Source organism: Apteryx rowi, unplaced genomic scaffold (genome assembly GCF_003343035.1).
Source record: "Apteryx rowi isolate R43461 unplaced genomic scaffold, aptRow1 scaffold_811, whole genome shotgun sequence".
NCBI classification, from domain to species: domain Eukaryota; kingdom Metazoa; phylum Chordata; class Aves; order Apterygiformes; family Apterygidae; genus Apteryx; species Apteryx rowi.
Window position 1 is genome coordinate 158,037 of NW_020451107.1, and position 12,026 is coordinate 170,062.

At 39.4% G+C, this 12,026-nt stretch overlaps 1 protein-coding gene across 1 annotated transcript in view; it reads left to right on the plus strand.

Annotated features, from left to right (window-relative positions):
- The window catches only part of LOC112977271 (potassium voltage-gated channel subfamily KQT member 1-like), a gene marked incomplete at its 3' end in the record, with an annotated part of 113,674 nt that overhangs the window by 77,136 nt on the left and 24,512 nt on the right, over positions 1-12,026 (plus strand). The window contains 3 exon segments of the mRNA XM_026089415.1: positions 815-910; positions 1,781-1,909; positions 4,318-4,480. Coding sequence (XP_025945200.1) covers positions 815-910; positions 1,781-1,909; positions 4,318-4,480 — 388 coding nt within the window.

Consider the following 12,026-nt stretch of genomic DNA (forward strand, 5'->3'; position numbering starts at 1 on the left):
TGGGATCATGAGGCTACTTCCAGCTGTCTGTAGAAGGCCTCCGCCACTTCCTCTTCCTGATCAGGTGGCCTGTAGTAAACACCTGCAACAGTGTCCCCCATGCTAGCCTGCCCTTTAATCCTTACCCAACCAAGAAGTTGGGGTACTGTAAGGTAAGAAACTTTGCTACAGAGCAGGAATCTAAGAAACTGCATCTACTTTCCTGTATGGCACTAAAACATTGTTTCTGGGCTTTTTGGATCCCCCAAAAAACTGAAGGAGGAGACATTAAGATAACATCACCAAAACAATTGGAATGTGTAAGGTATTCCTGTAGTTCCTAACAGTTTTCATAGAAATGCTGAAATTATATAGCATGTCTTTACTGCTTAATTTGTCTGGAAAATTGAACTGAGGTCTACTTTTGGTTGTGTTGCTTTGTGATGAGGAAGAAAAAACAAGTGCAAGGAACAGCTGTAGTTAACTTGTATGATGTTGGCTTTTGCTTTCTTCCCCATTGTGCAGGGTTGCCTTTGTAATGTGACTGCCTCTATGACGAACGACACCTGTGGACTGTAGCAATAAACACATGCTGTTTATTGAAGTTATATGATACCAAGATCAACTTGCTCAATCACAACTTCATTTGCTGGTTAAATAGTTTTCTGTCATTCTGGACACCTGAAAATTCAGAAACTATGTGACTGATTTACTTTAAGTCTATTGTGTTTTTTTTCTAGACAAGCCTCTTATGGCCTTTTATTTCATGTGTCAAATATCTGGTTTAGCCACACAGTCTTGTTGGAGTCTGACCAGTAATTTTGTTTATTTTTAGGGTATTCTGGGTTCTGGTTTTGCCCTAAAAGTACAACAGAAGCAACGCCAGAAGCATTTCAACAGAGAAATCCCAGCTGCAGCTTCCCTAAGTCAGGTAAGGCCCCTAACAGTAAGACAGAGTAACAGAGAAGGAATGTGATTGAGTGGTTACATTGCTATTTGAGAATCACAGTTATCAGGTTTTATTATAAATCTAAAACTTGCTTTTAACTACCTATTCTTTCTGATACGCTTTAGCTACTAGAGAAAATAGGATAATTGCCTGACCCTTTCTTAGGAGTAAGTGTAGGAGGTGTTACTAACCTGACATTCATAGGCATAATGATACTAGTTGGATGCAGAGAGTTTGTTTAACTATATAGCAAGAAAAAAAACTGGTCATAATCTTTCCTTTACCTTTAATTGCCAACTTCCTTTTTATATTGCCTTAGTCCCTGTGCATCTGCCAAATCCAGAGGTGAAGAATGTGCGTATCTACCCATATACGCACACACCTCAGTTTAGGAAAATGCCCCAATGTTACATTTTATATCATATAAAGAGTGCTAACTTGTCACACAAATACTAAAATGTGATATGCTATAGAAAAGGGGAAGCAGAAATATTCTATAACACTTGCAGGGATTTGCTTTTATGGGGGCTGCTTTTATCACCGCAAACAGTGGTTAGGCCCCAGGTCCTAGGAACAACACTGCAAAAAGTATACTTAAAATCACTGTGTGCTGACTGTGTTTTTCCTAGTGTAGATTACTCTTAGCAAAGCTGTGTATGAGGGAAAAGTACATCTTACTAGGTATGCTGTTGTGCAGTATAGCACAGTGATTGCAGTCCAAGCCCTTTGCAGTGTGCATATGTATATTGGGTAATTTGGTATCAGCTTGTTTTTGACAAATTATGCCTTATCTGTCCTGCAGAACATGGTGCCCATTCATTCACTGCAAATGTTGTTTGGGTTTTATTACAGACCCTGTGGCGGTGTTACACAGCGGAGAAATCAGGCAGTTCTACAGCAATGTGGAAGATCTATGTTACACCACCTGCTCAAAATCCCCAAAAGCCACCAGCGCCATCTAGCCCTAGTCTGAGAAAACAGGTTATGTGAAGTTGGCAAAGCTCCATATTCTGTTTTTGCTCTTTTGCTTTTGATTTGGTTGGGATAACCCACCTTATGAAGGGTCCAATGAATTTGGAGAGCTGAAAGGGGCTCGTAATGGGACACTTGATTGCTTTCCTCATGTTGCAGAAAGGTGAATTTAGTTGTTATTAAAATATTCCTGAGGGACAAATGTCTTCTACTTTTAAATTTGTCCCCTGCCTCCCTTAGTCCCTGGTCTGATAGGTGTTGATTCTCCATTACTTTGTCCCCTGTGAAGACTTCTCCACTTTCTCAAAAATAGCGTCAGTCACTGACATTTTTCCTGTTTTGCTATTTTTCCTGTTTTGCATTCATTTGCAGAGTAATTCTTGCAGGGAGAAGGGAGAAAAATTGTTTAAAATTTTTGTCCGCACTTGGAACTTGGCTGACAACATCTACCTCTGCCTTGCTCAAGTTCACCTCTGTGGTACTATGGAGCTCTCCATGGAACTGCAGCTGAAGTAAAGCTCCCCGGGTGGACTACCTAAATACAGGTAACCACTGCCAAGCCTGCCTAGCCTTCAGCTCCCATTTCAGAAAGAAACAGGTCTGCACAGCAGTAGGTGCAGATACCTCTAGTTCAGATACCTAGGCCATCTAAAGTGATATTAGAGGCTGGTATTAGGCAGTGAAATGCCACTGATACCTGTCTCCCAGTGGAGAATTGCAAAGCATTTCTCCACAGCATGCACCAATAGCTGCATCTGCAAGATGGTGTGGCTGTGTTGGTGTTACAGTAGTGTTAGCTACTCAGTGCTGAGCAGCATGTAAATGTGCACTGAGAAACTAGCTCTGTCTTGGGCTGCTTTGCAACTTTTGCAGGAGTAAAGAGATAAAGCTAAGGGGAGGCTGAACAGCCTGTAGCAACTGGGGGAAGAGCTGGAAAAAAACAGTTCTTAATGCCCTTTGCTCTTTCCCTGTTTTTTTAGTTGTGAGACTAACATATGATTAAACCTGAACTTTCTCTGTGTTGCCCTAATCCAATCTGATATTAATGGTTCTTTAATCACTAATGGCTGGTCCTCTTTTGTCAAAAGAACTTAAAGGAGCCTAGTCATTCCTTACTCTACCCAGCCCCTAATTTTAAAGGCTTAAATGTGTACTGATTTTGTGCACAGGGTGGCATTTCACTCTCCAAAGAATTCCTATTTCCTCTTCCTGTTACAAAAGCCCAGGATCCTTGCCTTTACAAGTGTTTGGATGCATGACCGTGCATCCACTGTCTCAGTGATGGATGCCCATCTAAAGCTTTTCTTGCCCTGTTTCAGTTCTGACATGCTTTTGTTTAATTGCTCATGGAGCTGAATAGAACTAATTCCAGAAGACTTAAATGTAGACCAGAGTGAAGTAGGATTGATTTACTCAGACCAAGTGGCTTTGTCCCATTTGTGATGGTACTGAGCCAGCAGCCATTTGTGCCTGTACGTGCAAATACTTATTCTCTCTTATGATACTTATCTCTTAACTGCCTAGCTGTCCCATCAGAGACCAGAATACTTTGCAGAATTGAGCATGGTAACCCTAGCTCTCAGCTTCTTGTCGAAGGCAGCTAGAGCCCCAGGCAAGTTGAAAAGGATGCCTCTTCCCTGTGAGCAAGGGAACTGATGGGGCTAGAGCCCGTTGGGTGGCTACCCATGGCGAATGTGGAACTAAATGCCATGTTATGGGAAATAATGTTTATATAGCTAAAGGTGGCAATGGCTGGTTATGTGGAGCAGCATCCAGAAGGTAGACTACACATGCCATGTAGTCAATATGTGAGTGGCTGCTCTGCTGGTCACTCCTAGTCATGAAGACAGCTGAAGACCAGCCTTGCTCAGAACCAGTCAAATTCAAACTTTGGTTGTCATTCTCGTGCACCAGTTATAGTGCGTTTAAGTTATCTCTTAGGCTTCCAAAACTGAGAGAACTTCTATTGTGGCCGTAGTGGGAAAGGTTCCTCTTCTCCTGGCATGCCTAATCCAGCAGACTTCACCTCTGCATAAGAGGGCTGAGAAGACTGCACGGTGCCTTGCTCATATTTTAAAGTCTATGGTTTTTATCAGCACTTTAGAAGACAGCTAAAGCCAAGCTATTGTATATTTGATTAATATTTTGGGTGCCTGGAGTTTTGGACACAGTCCGAGAAATGATAATTGAGACCTGGTTTTCAGAGCGCTCTAGGCATCTTCCCCTGAGAATCAGCCTCTTTTACCACATTTAAGGTGATGATCTGGAATCAGCCACTTTGAAAACATTAACACTATTGGAATTTTAATCACATTCTTAAACCTTTAGATGAATTTGCTGTACAGCGAAGTTCGCATGTGTGCTTTTATTTTTTTTTAATAATATCTTCTGATATCATCCCATTTCTATTCCCACAGACTAGAAAATACAAAAGAAAAGGGAAACCAGGCTGTGGTAATGGTTCTGCACCTGTAATAAACCCCAGAGAGACCGCCCTGTCTATTCCACAGATCACTTACGATCATGTTGATGAACAAGAAGACAAAAAGGATGTGTCTTTCTACATAGAAGAACCAGGAGGTAATTTATTTTCATTTATATTTAGGTTAATATTGTTTGTAAGAAAAATTGCTAAAGGGAACTGAAATGATGAGAATTTCTGTGAAAAAGTAAAACTATTCAGTGAAGCTAGATGCCTGAAAACAAGGATGATTACATGACAAAAGCATGAGGATGCAATAAAGTAAAGGAAAACTTTTAGATACCTGTGTTGTGAACATCAAAAGAGGTTTCTTCTCATTTACCACAATGTAACACTATATCCAAAAGTTGTAATTGAGTTAATTTTACCTTTCTGAGTTACCTCAGAGCTGGCCAGAAAGCTCACTTAGATCTACCCCACCTTCAAACTTACTGTATCTCACATAGAGCCTGAAGGAAGGAATTTTTTCTCTCTTTGCTTGTTTACATCACCTTCTTAAGCAATGTGCAAATCAGTTGTGATAGGAACAGCATAAATATTTTATGCTTAGGCTAACCAGGGGCTTTTGAGTGTTATTTTTTTTTCTAGCTTTATTAAAATGTGTGTTACTGTTAGTTGTTGTATTTCAACATGGAAACAGACTGAATTTCACTGCTGAGCTCAGATATTGCTGTGTTTGTAAAATTCTTTTTTTAATGAAGTTTGCAGTGAAAATGTAGATCCTCTAGATCTTTAGGTCAAGGAAAGACTGTTTCATCATATTCTAGGAATTGAATTCCCTACCTAGAGGCATGCAAAGCCTTGCCAAGTTAACAAAGGTATCTGAAGGTGCTGGCTCTAGTCAGAGGTGTTGTGCTCTCCTGTTTAATGCTTTGACTTTGACTTCCATCTGTCTCTGATAAAACTGAACACTATCTCTGTATAAAATAAGGCTCTTGCATGGCATTGAGCCTGATGTGTGGTTTCAGCCTGGTGAGAGCAAGTGAGTGTGTGTGTGTGTGACTGTGGGTGACTATGGGTGGTCTTGTGACATGATGATTTCTTTAGAAAATATTTTAAAAATATTCTTGCTCCCAAAGGGAGTATGCTGTGTCTGTTGTACTGAGTACGATCAGCAATGGTAGTTCTACTGGCTTGTCCTGACTTTACAGATTTTCTAGGCTGTATTGTCAAAGCAACCTATGATGCTCATGCTAGAGCAGTCAGTCCAAAGTGTTTAGCATGGAGCTGAGAGATGTCTGTAAGGGGTAGGAGCTCCTGGCTCCCACAGGGATTTAGGAAGACAAGTTGCTGTTTCATACAAGTGATCACCATGAGCCTGTTCCTGTGGGAGGAAGAGATTCATTCTTATACTGACAGAGGTTTTTGTTCCCCCTCCTGTTCTTACTTATGTTCTGTCTTTCTTTCTGTAGCTTTGTGTTGAGGTCAGAGTGCTTTTCAGCAATGACAGGGTTTCTTTTTGTTCTTGCTGTTGCTTGGTGTTTCCAGTGCTTTAACAGGGCTCTGGGAAAGGGGTGGAAAAGCATGATTTAGAAAAAGTTGCCATTTTAACAACGTGCCCCTTGAGTGCTGCATTCACAGTTCATTCTCAGCACCCTTGTCTGCTAGAGCTATGCAGCGGCCCTTGCTGACCATTTAATTGCAGGTTTTGCTGAGTGCATCTTCATATTGTGGCATCAGTCAAACAGTGATAGAGAGGAGAAGAAAGTGTTGTATAACTAAAATATTCTTTTAATAATACTGTTAGTCCTCAGCAGCTTCAGCTTCTGTTGTCCATGTTCATTCATCTGCCAGCACACATTTATTTACTTAAGCTGTATTCCTTAAATGTTCATAGTTTGAGCAAAGTGCTGTGCCTCAGAGGAAAGGGACTGAAAAGACTAGCATGTATTTTTGTTTGTTTTTCTTCCTGACAGTTTGGTAACAGAGGAAAATTAAGGCATTTTCCCTCCTTTTCTCCTGAAAATGCTTTTCTGTTGTGTTTTTATTTTTGTAGTTGGTGTGTTTTATTCTTCAGAGACAACCATGCATATTATTCCCTTATCAGTTAATTTTTTATCTATTTTTCTTTTTTGTTTTGCCTTAGCCAGTGTCAGGGTAAGTCACACTTTATTTGATTTTTCTGATTTATTCCTTCTGTTGCAAAGCTGCTAGGAATGTAGCTGCCTAACATGATTGCTCAATTGACTGAACATTCTTGACACCTCTCAAAAGTTTAAACCTGCCTTCTCTTAGCAAAGTTCTCTTTGCCAGAACTAATGGGCTTCTATTCTTGGGAAGTGGAAGCACCAGGCCGCAAGCCTTTAGATGGTGTTTTTTCCCTCTCTTAAAAAGCTAAAAGTAGAAGAGGCAGAGAATTAAAATAAAAATAATGGCAATTGAAATGGATCATGTCAGCTTCTATTTCAGTGTTGCCATAGTGGAATATTTTGTTCACTGGTTGTGGGAGCTGGATTTTTTTTTTTTAAACTGATGATGGCAAACTTCTGAGGTTGAATTGGATCATTTTTATAGGCCTGACCTAGCAAGAGCAAAGCTGTCACTTTAAACTCAGCTCTTCTTGCCTGCTGCTCCAGACAGGTGTGAGTGTGTAGGGAGACCTGAAACAAAATGTCTGGCAACTGCAGGTGAAGGAATAACTGTCCCACAAGGAAAATTCCTTGTCCTAGGTAGAAAATAGGTTGAAGCAGAGAAAAAGCTTTTAAATTAAGGGAAGAGTTACTTTGATTCAGGAACTGTATCATATGGGCACACCTTTTCTCATGGGAGATGAGTTTTTCTTAGGATATCCTGTTCAAGTATCCATGTCTATCCAGCATGTTCTTGGTATGTTTAAAAACTTTCTTAGGATGCATATCTTTCAAGACAAGGCAAAAATGCTAATGCGTTCCTCTTTATCCCTAAAGTGAAGGTTTGAGAAAAAGGAAGCCTTACAAAGCCTACAGACATGATCAATAGTAATAAAGGTTTGTGAGGCACCTGTGTATGTCTGTATATGTGTAATAAAAAACATTATTGGAATTCCCTGCCTAAATAAAACAGTATGGTTTTTATGGCTGTATTATCAAGTGAAGGTGAAGTACTAAGGGATATTAGAGTCTATGGGGCAGACAATAGTAGTAATAGGGATTCCACTATCACCCCAAGTACGCTGGATAGCTCTCAGGGTAGTGCATAATGTAGAAACTAAATCCTTAGATACCATAAGTGACTGCATCTTGGAACCAAATACTCAGAGAACCCAAAAGAAGAGAAACAGATCTTGATTTAGTTCTGCACTGTGCATCAGGCTGCGGGTGTGACTATTGAAGAGTGGTCCATAACAGGACAAAATTGACCATCCTTGCAGGAGTGGAAGGGCCAAAAATCTCTCACGGTAGTTTCCTTTTTTTTGAGGTAAAATTTGTCAGAATAAGGCTGTCTAGAAAGAAATTAAAAGAAGCAGCTAAAGGAAGCATGGATTTACAATTATGGAAAATAACTGTGGTGCCGAACATACTCTGGTGCAACAATCTCTCCCTAGATTTCTACTGCCTCAAATCAAGAACTCCTGAGTGCACAGTTTAATTAGTTTTTCTGTAGTAATTTGAACTCCTCAGTGGTTTCATTCTCATCCAAGGTTATTATAGCCTTTATTATTGTTCTTTATTGTCTAGAAATTGAGGTTTAACAGTATATCTGTCAACCACTGTGTACTGTGCATACTCTTCTGCAGTAGGGTCAGTTACCAGGATGACAAAGCAAGTATGAACTCTCCAGCATCTTTAATGTGCCTGTAAGATTTAAAGAAGGTACTTAGGTACCAAGATGATAGTTATTTATGATAGCAAGAATGAGTGACAGGTCATAAAGACCAATCCAAAGAAAAGAATAAAAATAACACTTGAATGTAACTGACGGTCTTTTATAGACAGTTTCATCTTCAAATAACTATCCACTGTAATGCATGCTTCCCAAAATGAGCTGAATAGCTGTTTCATAACATTTTTTATTAGGAAAAAAACTATAAAAATGTGGAAGTTTTCAGACCTTGAAGGTCAGCCTCCTGAGTCTTCTCCAGCAGATGGAACATATAATTCTGTCAGTTGTAGGTCGTATACACAACTCATTATTGTAAAAATTTGTCAAAGTTGCAAGACCCTCACAGTGATAAATCTCTGCTGGGATAAAAACAAAGTTCTATATTGCTACTTTCCTGTGTTGTATGTGGTTGTGTTGTGTGGTGTGGTTTTTTGTTTGTTTTCTTGCCTGCTGATGTATTTTTCCCATCATATTTAAAGCAAAACTGTATAAAAGTTCTTCAACTGGAGGGGGGGAAGAATTTTAATTTGGATGACCCCCAAAATACCTTTGTAAGCCCTCTCATATGAATGCATAATAGCTTTAATGTAAATTTATTTTGTCTGTAATGTTAAGGTGCTGACATTCCAGAACTGACCCATCCAGCAAGTGGATTGGTTGTTCCTAGAAACTTGTTGCATTTCCATGGGGAAAAGAGCTGCTTTTTCTGTGGTGTGGATGGATTACAATCTGCAGTACATATAAAGAAGAAAACATTTTAAATGAAGTGGATTCATAAAGATTCCAGTGCTGACAAGCTGAGTGAAAGGTGAGAAAAAACATGTRGCTAAATTTAACTAAGCAAAGCAAGCACCAGAGCTTTTGAGGGTCTGCATAACTGTCAGTAAGGCAGAAAAGGGTAAATATAAAGATATGCTCCAAATTAGCAAGAGAAAGTACCCAGATACCTTGTTTCTGAAAAACTTCATTCCCTTAAGAAGGTGAGTTTAGCAGATGCTGTTGGTTCTACAGTGAGAACCTATATTCACCATAGAGCTGCTTAATTTCTAAATTTGGCAGTTCAGGATTTGTGGGTATACTGATACTTGTCTGTGGGTAAGAACTGTGAGAACATACTTGTGTGCTTCTACCAGAAAGTTTTCAGTTGTTGCCAGTCAGCCCTGGCTGTCCTGAGCAGGAGCTTTCTGTGAATTCTGTGTTTTTCTTCTTCCATGACCAAATGGGGATAGTAGAGCTTAAGAGAGGGAGTGGTGTAGGGGGAGATGGAGGCTGGGAGGAAGAGATCAGCTGTCTCTGCCAAACACGCTTTTACTTCTGACTAAATCTGGCAGCTTTTGAGATTTTAAAATTTTTGTTCTGCATTTATTCAACTTCCTGTTCTGCCTGATTTAGGAGCAGAGTTTAGATCATTGATCACTGAATTATATGAATCAGGGACTTCAAACAAGTGGGGTCCTGGAGACCATGAGGGTGTGCACAGTCTGAGAGAAGGTATTTGCAGCTCTCAAACTTTTTCTGATTAAAATATCAATAAAATTGATTTTAGAAATTGTTCATGTGAAAGTGTTTTCTGGGGAGAGCAAAGACAGCCCATTTACATGAAACTTCATTTAGTTGATAATGTTAAAGCTCACTTCAATTGTAATGTAAAACTGAGTCCAGTTGTTCAGTAGCAAAGGGAAACATCCTTCTTATGATAATCAGCCTTTTCTTCCAGACTTAATCATGAAGCTGATGTAGGATAGGCAAGTAGTAAATGATGCATTTATGCTATAGAGATAAAAATGAACAGAAAACAACAGAAGTCCTGTCAGTCATAGACTGGTACTGCCATTGTTTTTAATAAGGTTGACAGTTAGGATTGAAAAAGGAAATAAAATGAGGCCATCAGCACAGCAGTGCAAAAAAAAGTTAATTAAAAAAGTTGCAAATGAGGGCACATCCCAGAATAGTTTTTTTGCCAAAGGAATAAGTATCTCAGATAACCGTTAGAAACTTACAACTTATTTGCTTCACTAATCTTCTATATATTTTATTTGAGTCAATGTGTTGCCTAATAATAAAATGAAGCCTGTTTTTAAAAGGTCAGATTTTGTTTTCTTCCATTGCATTAGTGCATATGCCTAAAATAGGAGATGGTTTTGGATTTGCAGTTAACAGAGAAACCAGACTAAATGCATAATTTGTCTCAGAGGGCAGGAATGGTGCGAGCTTGATCAGTCTTGCATCAAGCTCTGCTTCTCAGTTCTGGGACCAAAAGATCATGGCCTACAAGTTAGGGTTGCTGGTAACATGAAGAGAAAAGACGAATAAGCCCACTGAAACTCCTGGATTATTTAAATGGTGATGCCAGAAGCATGAGAAGAAAAGAGGATTTGCAAGTCTTGGTCTAATTACAGTTGCTATTAAATCCACCTAATAGCTTACTAAAAATATAGCAATTTATTTCATGGGCCTGAGATGGTGATGACAATTGCTGCTTTGAGATACAGAATGTACATTGTGATAATCTTGCTGTGAGTCTCTGCGCAATAGAAGGAAGGAAGGAAATCCAAGACCCTGACATATTGGAAGTGCTGGAGACAATTAAACTCTTGACCAAAAAGACAAAAAAAACGGTTTTTGTTCTCTTATGTTTGAGCGACTAGTAGAATCATCCACAATGTAGAGGACTCTTTAGCTTTTCCTGACATCTGTCAGAAGGACATGCTATCTAGCCTTGGTACAGAAGGTGGGAGTAGAAACAGAAGTGAGATTGTTCTGCCTTTGATTCCTACTGCTAAAGATTTGATTAAAAATATGGAAGACATGTTGGGGATGGAGTGTAACTGTAAAATGGTAGATTTAACCAGCCTTGGGAAGAAGAGAGAAGAGGAAAATGGAGACATTGCACTTCAAGAATGGAAACTCAAACTTGCTTCTTATGGTACCTTACTTATTAAGACTAATGGGAAAGAAGAGATTTCAGGAGACTTGGGATCTCCTTAACTAATACATGTGAATGTCCCAAATTCACTTTCTCAACATGTAGGAAAGGTGGGAGTAATCTGGTTAAACCATGACCTCAAGTTTTTAATGACCCAAAACTCAAGATGAAAACCAATGGAGAGTGGAAGAAGGGTCAAAGTTTTAAGCATAAAGTTTAAAGAAAGTAATGACAGCAAGAAATGATTACCATTTTTTTCACTGAAAGTTAACACTGAATTCACTAAAACTGACACCACAAATTGTCACTTGCTATTATTTGGGTAACAATTCAGTGAGGAGAGAGCCAACTCACAACAGGGGAGAGGATAAAATGCACCAAAGTCCAGAGATTTTTCATTATCTGAGCTTGCTGAGTACACAGCTGAGTAGTTATGGAGAGGTGAGAAACAACCTGAGAGCTGTTAGGATCGGTGACTCATAGGAGGCTGGTGAAATTCTGGAATTTTAGAAAAGGGCGCATAATGCATGTGTTAAAGCAGAGGGAAAAGGAGTCACAGAATTATTGACCAATGAGTGGAAGTCCATTTCCCAGGAGAATTCTGGAGTTGTTAAATTACTTTTTTATAAAATCTAGACAGCAGTAAGGAAAGAATTGTCAACATGAATTTGTCAAAAGGAAACCATGTCGGATTGTGGGTTGTTTGTTTTTCTGTGATGTGGCAATGTGCCTTGTGGATAGGAGACAGGAAGAGAGCATACATACTGCTTTTTAATAAGCCCCTAGCTCCAGTCCCACATGTATACCTGCACAGGGAAAAGATCTGGGCTTATGGCCTAGAAAACTAGTTTAAGTTACTGTAAGAGGGCTGAAAGTTTGCTGAACACTATACTTGAAATGGTTACCAATGGTTCACT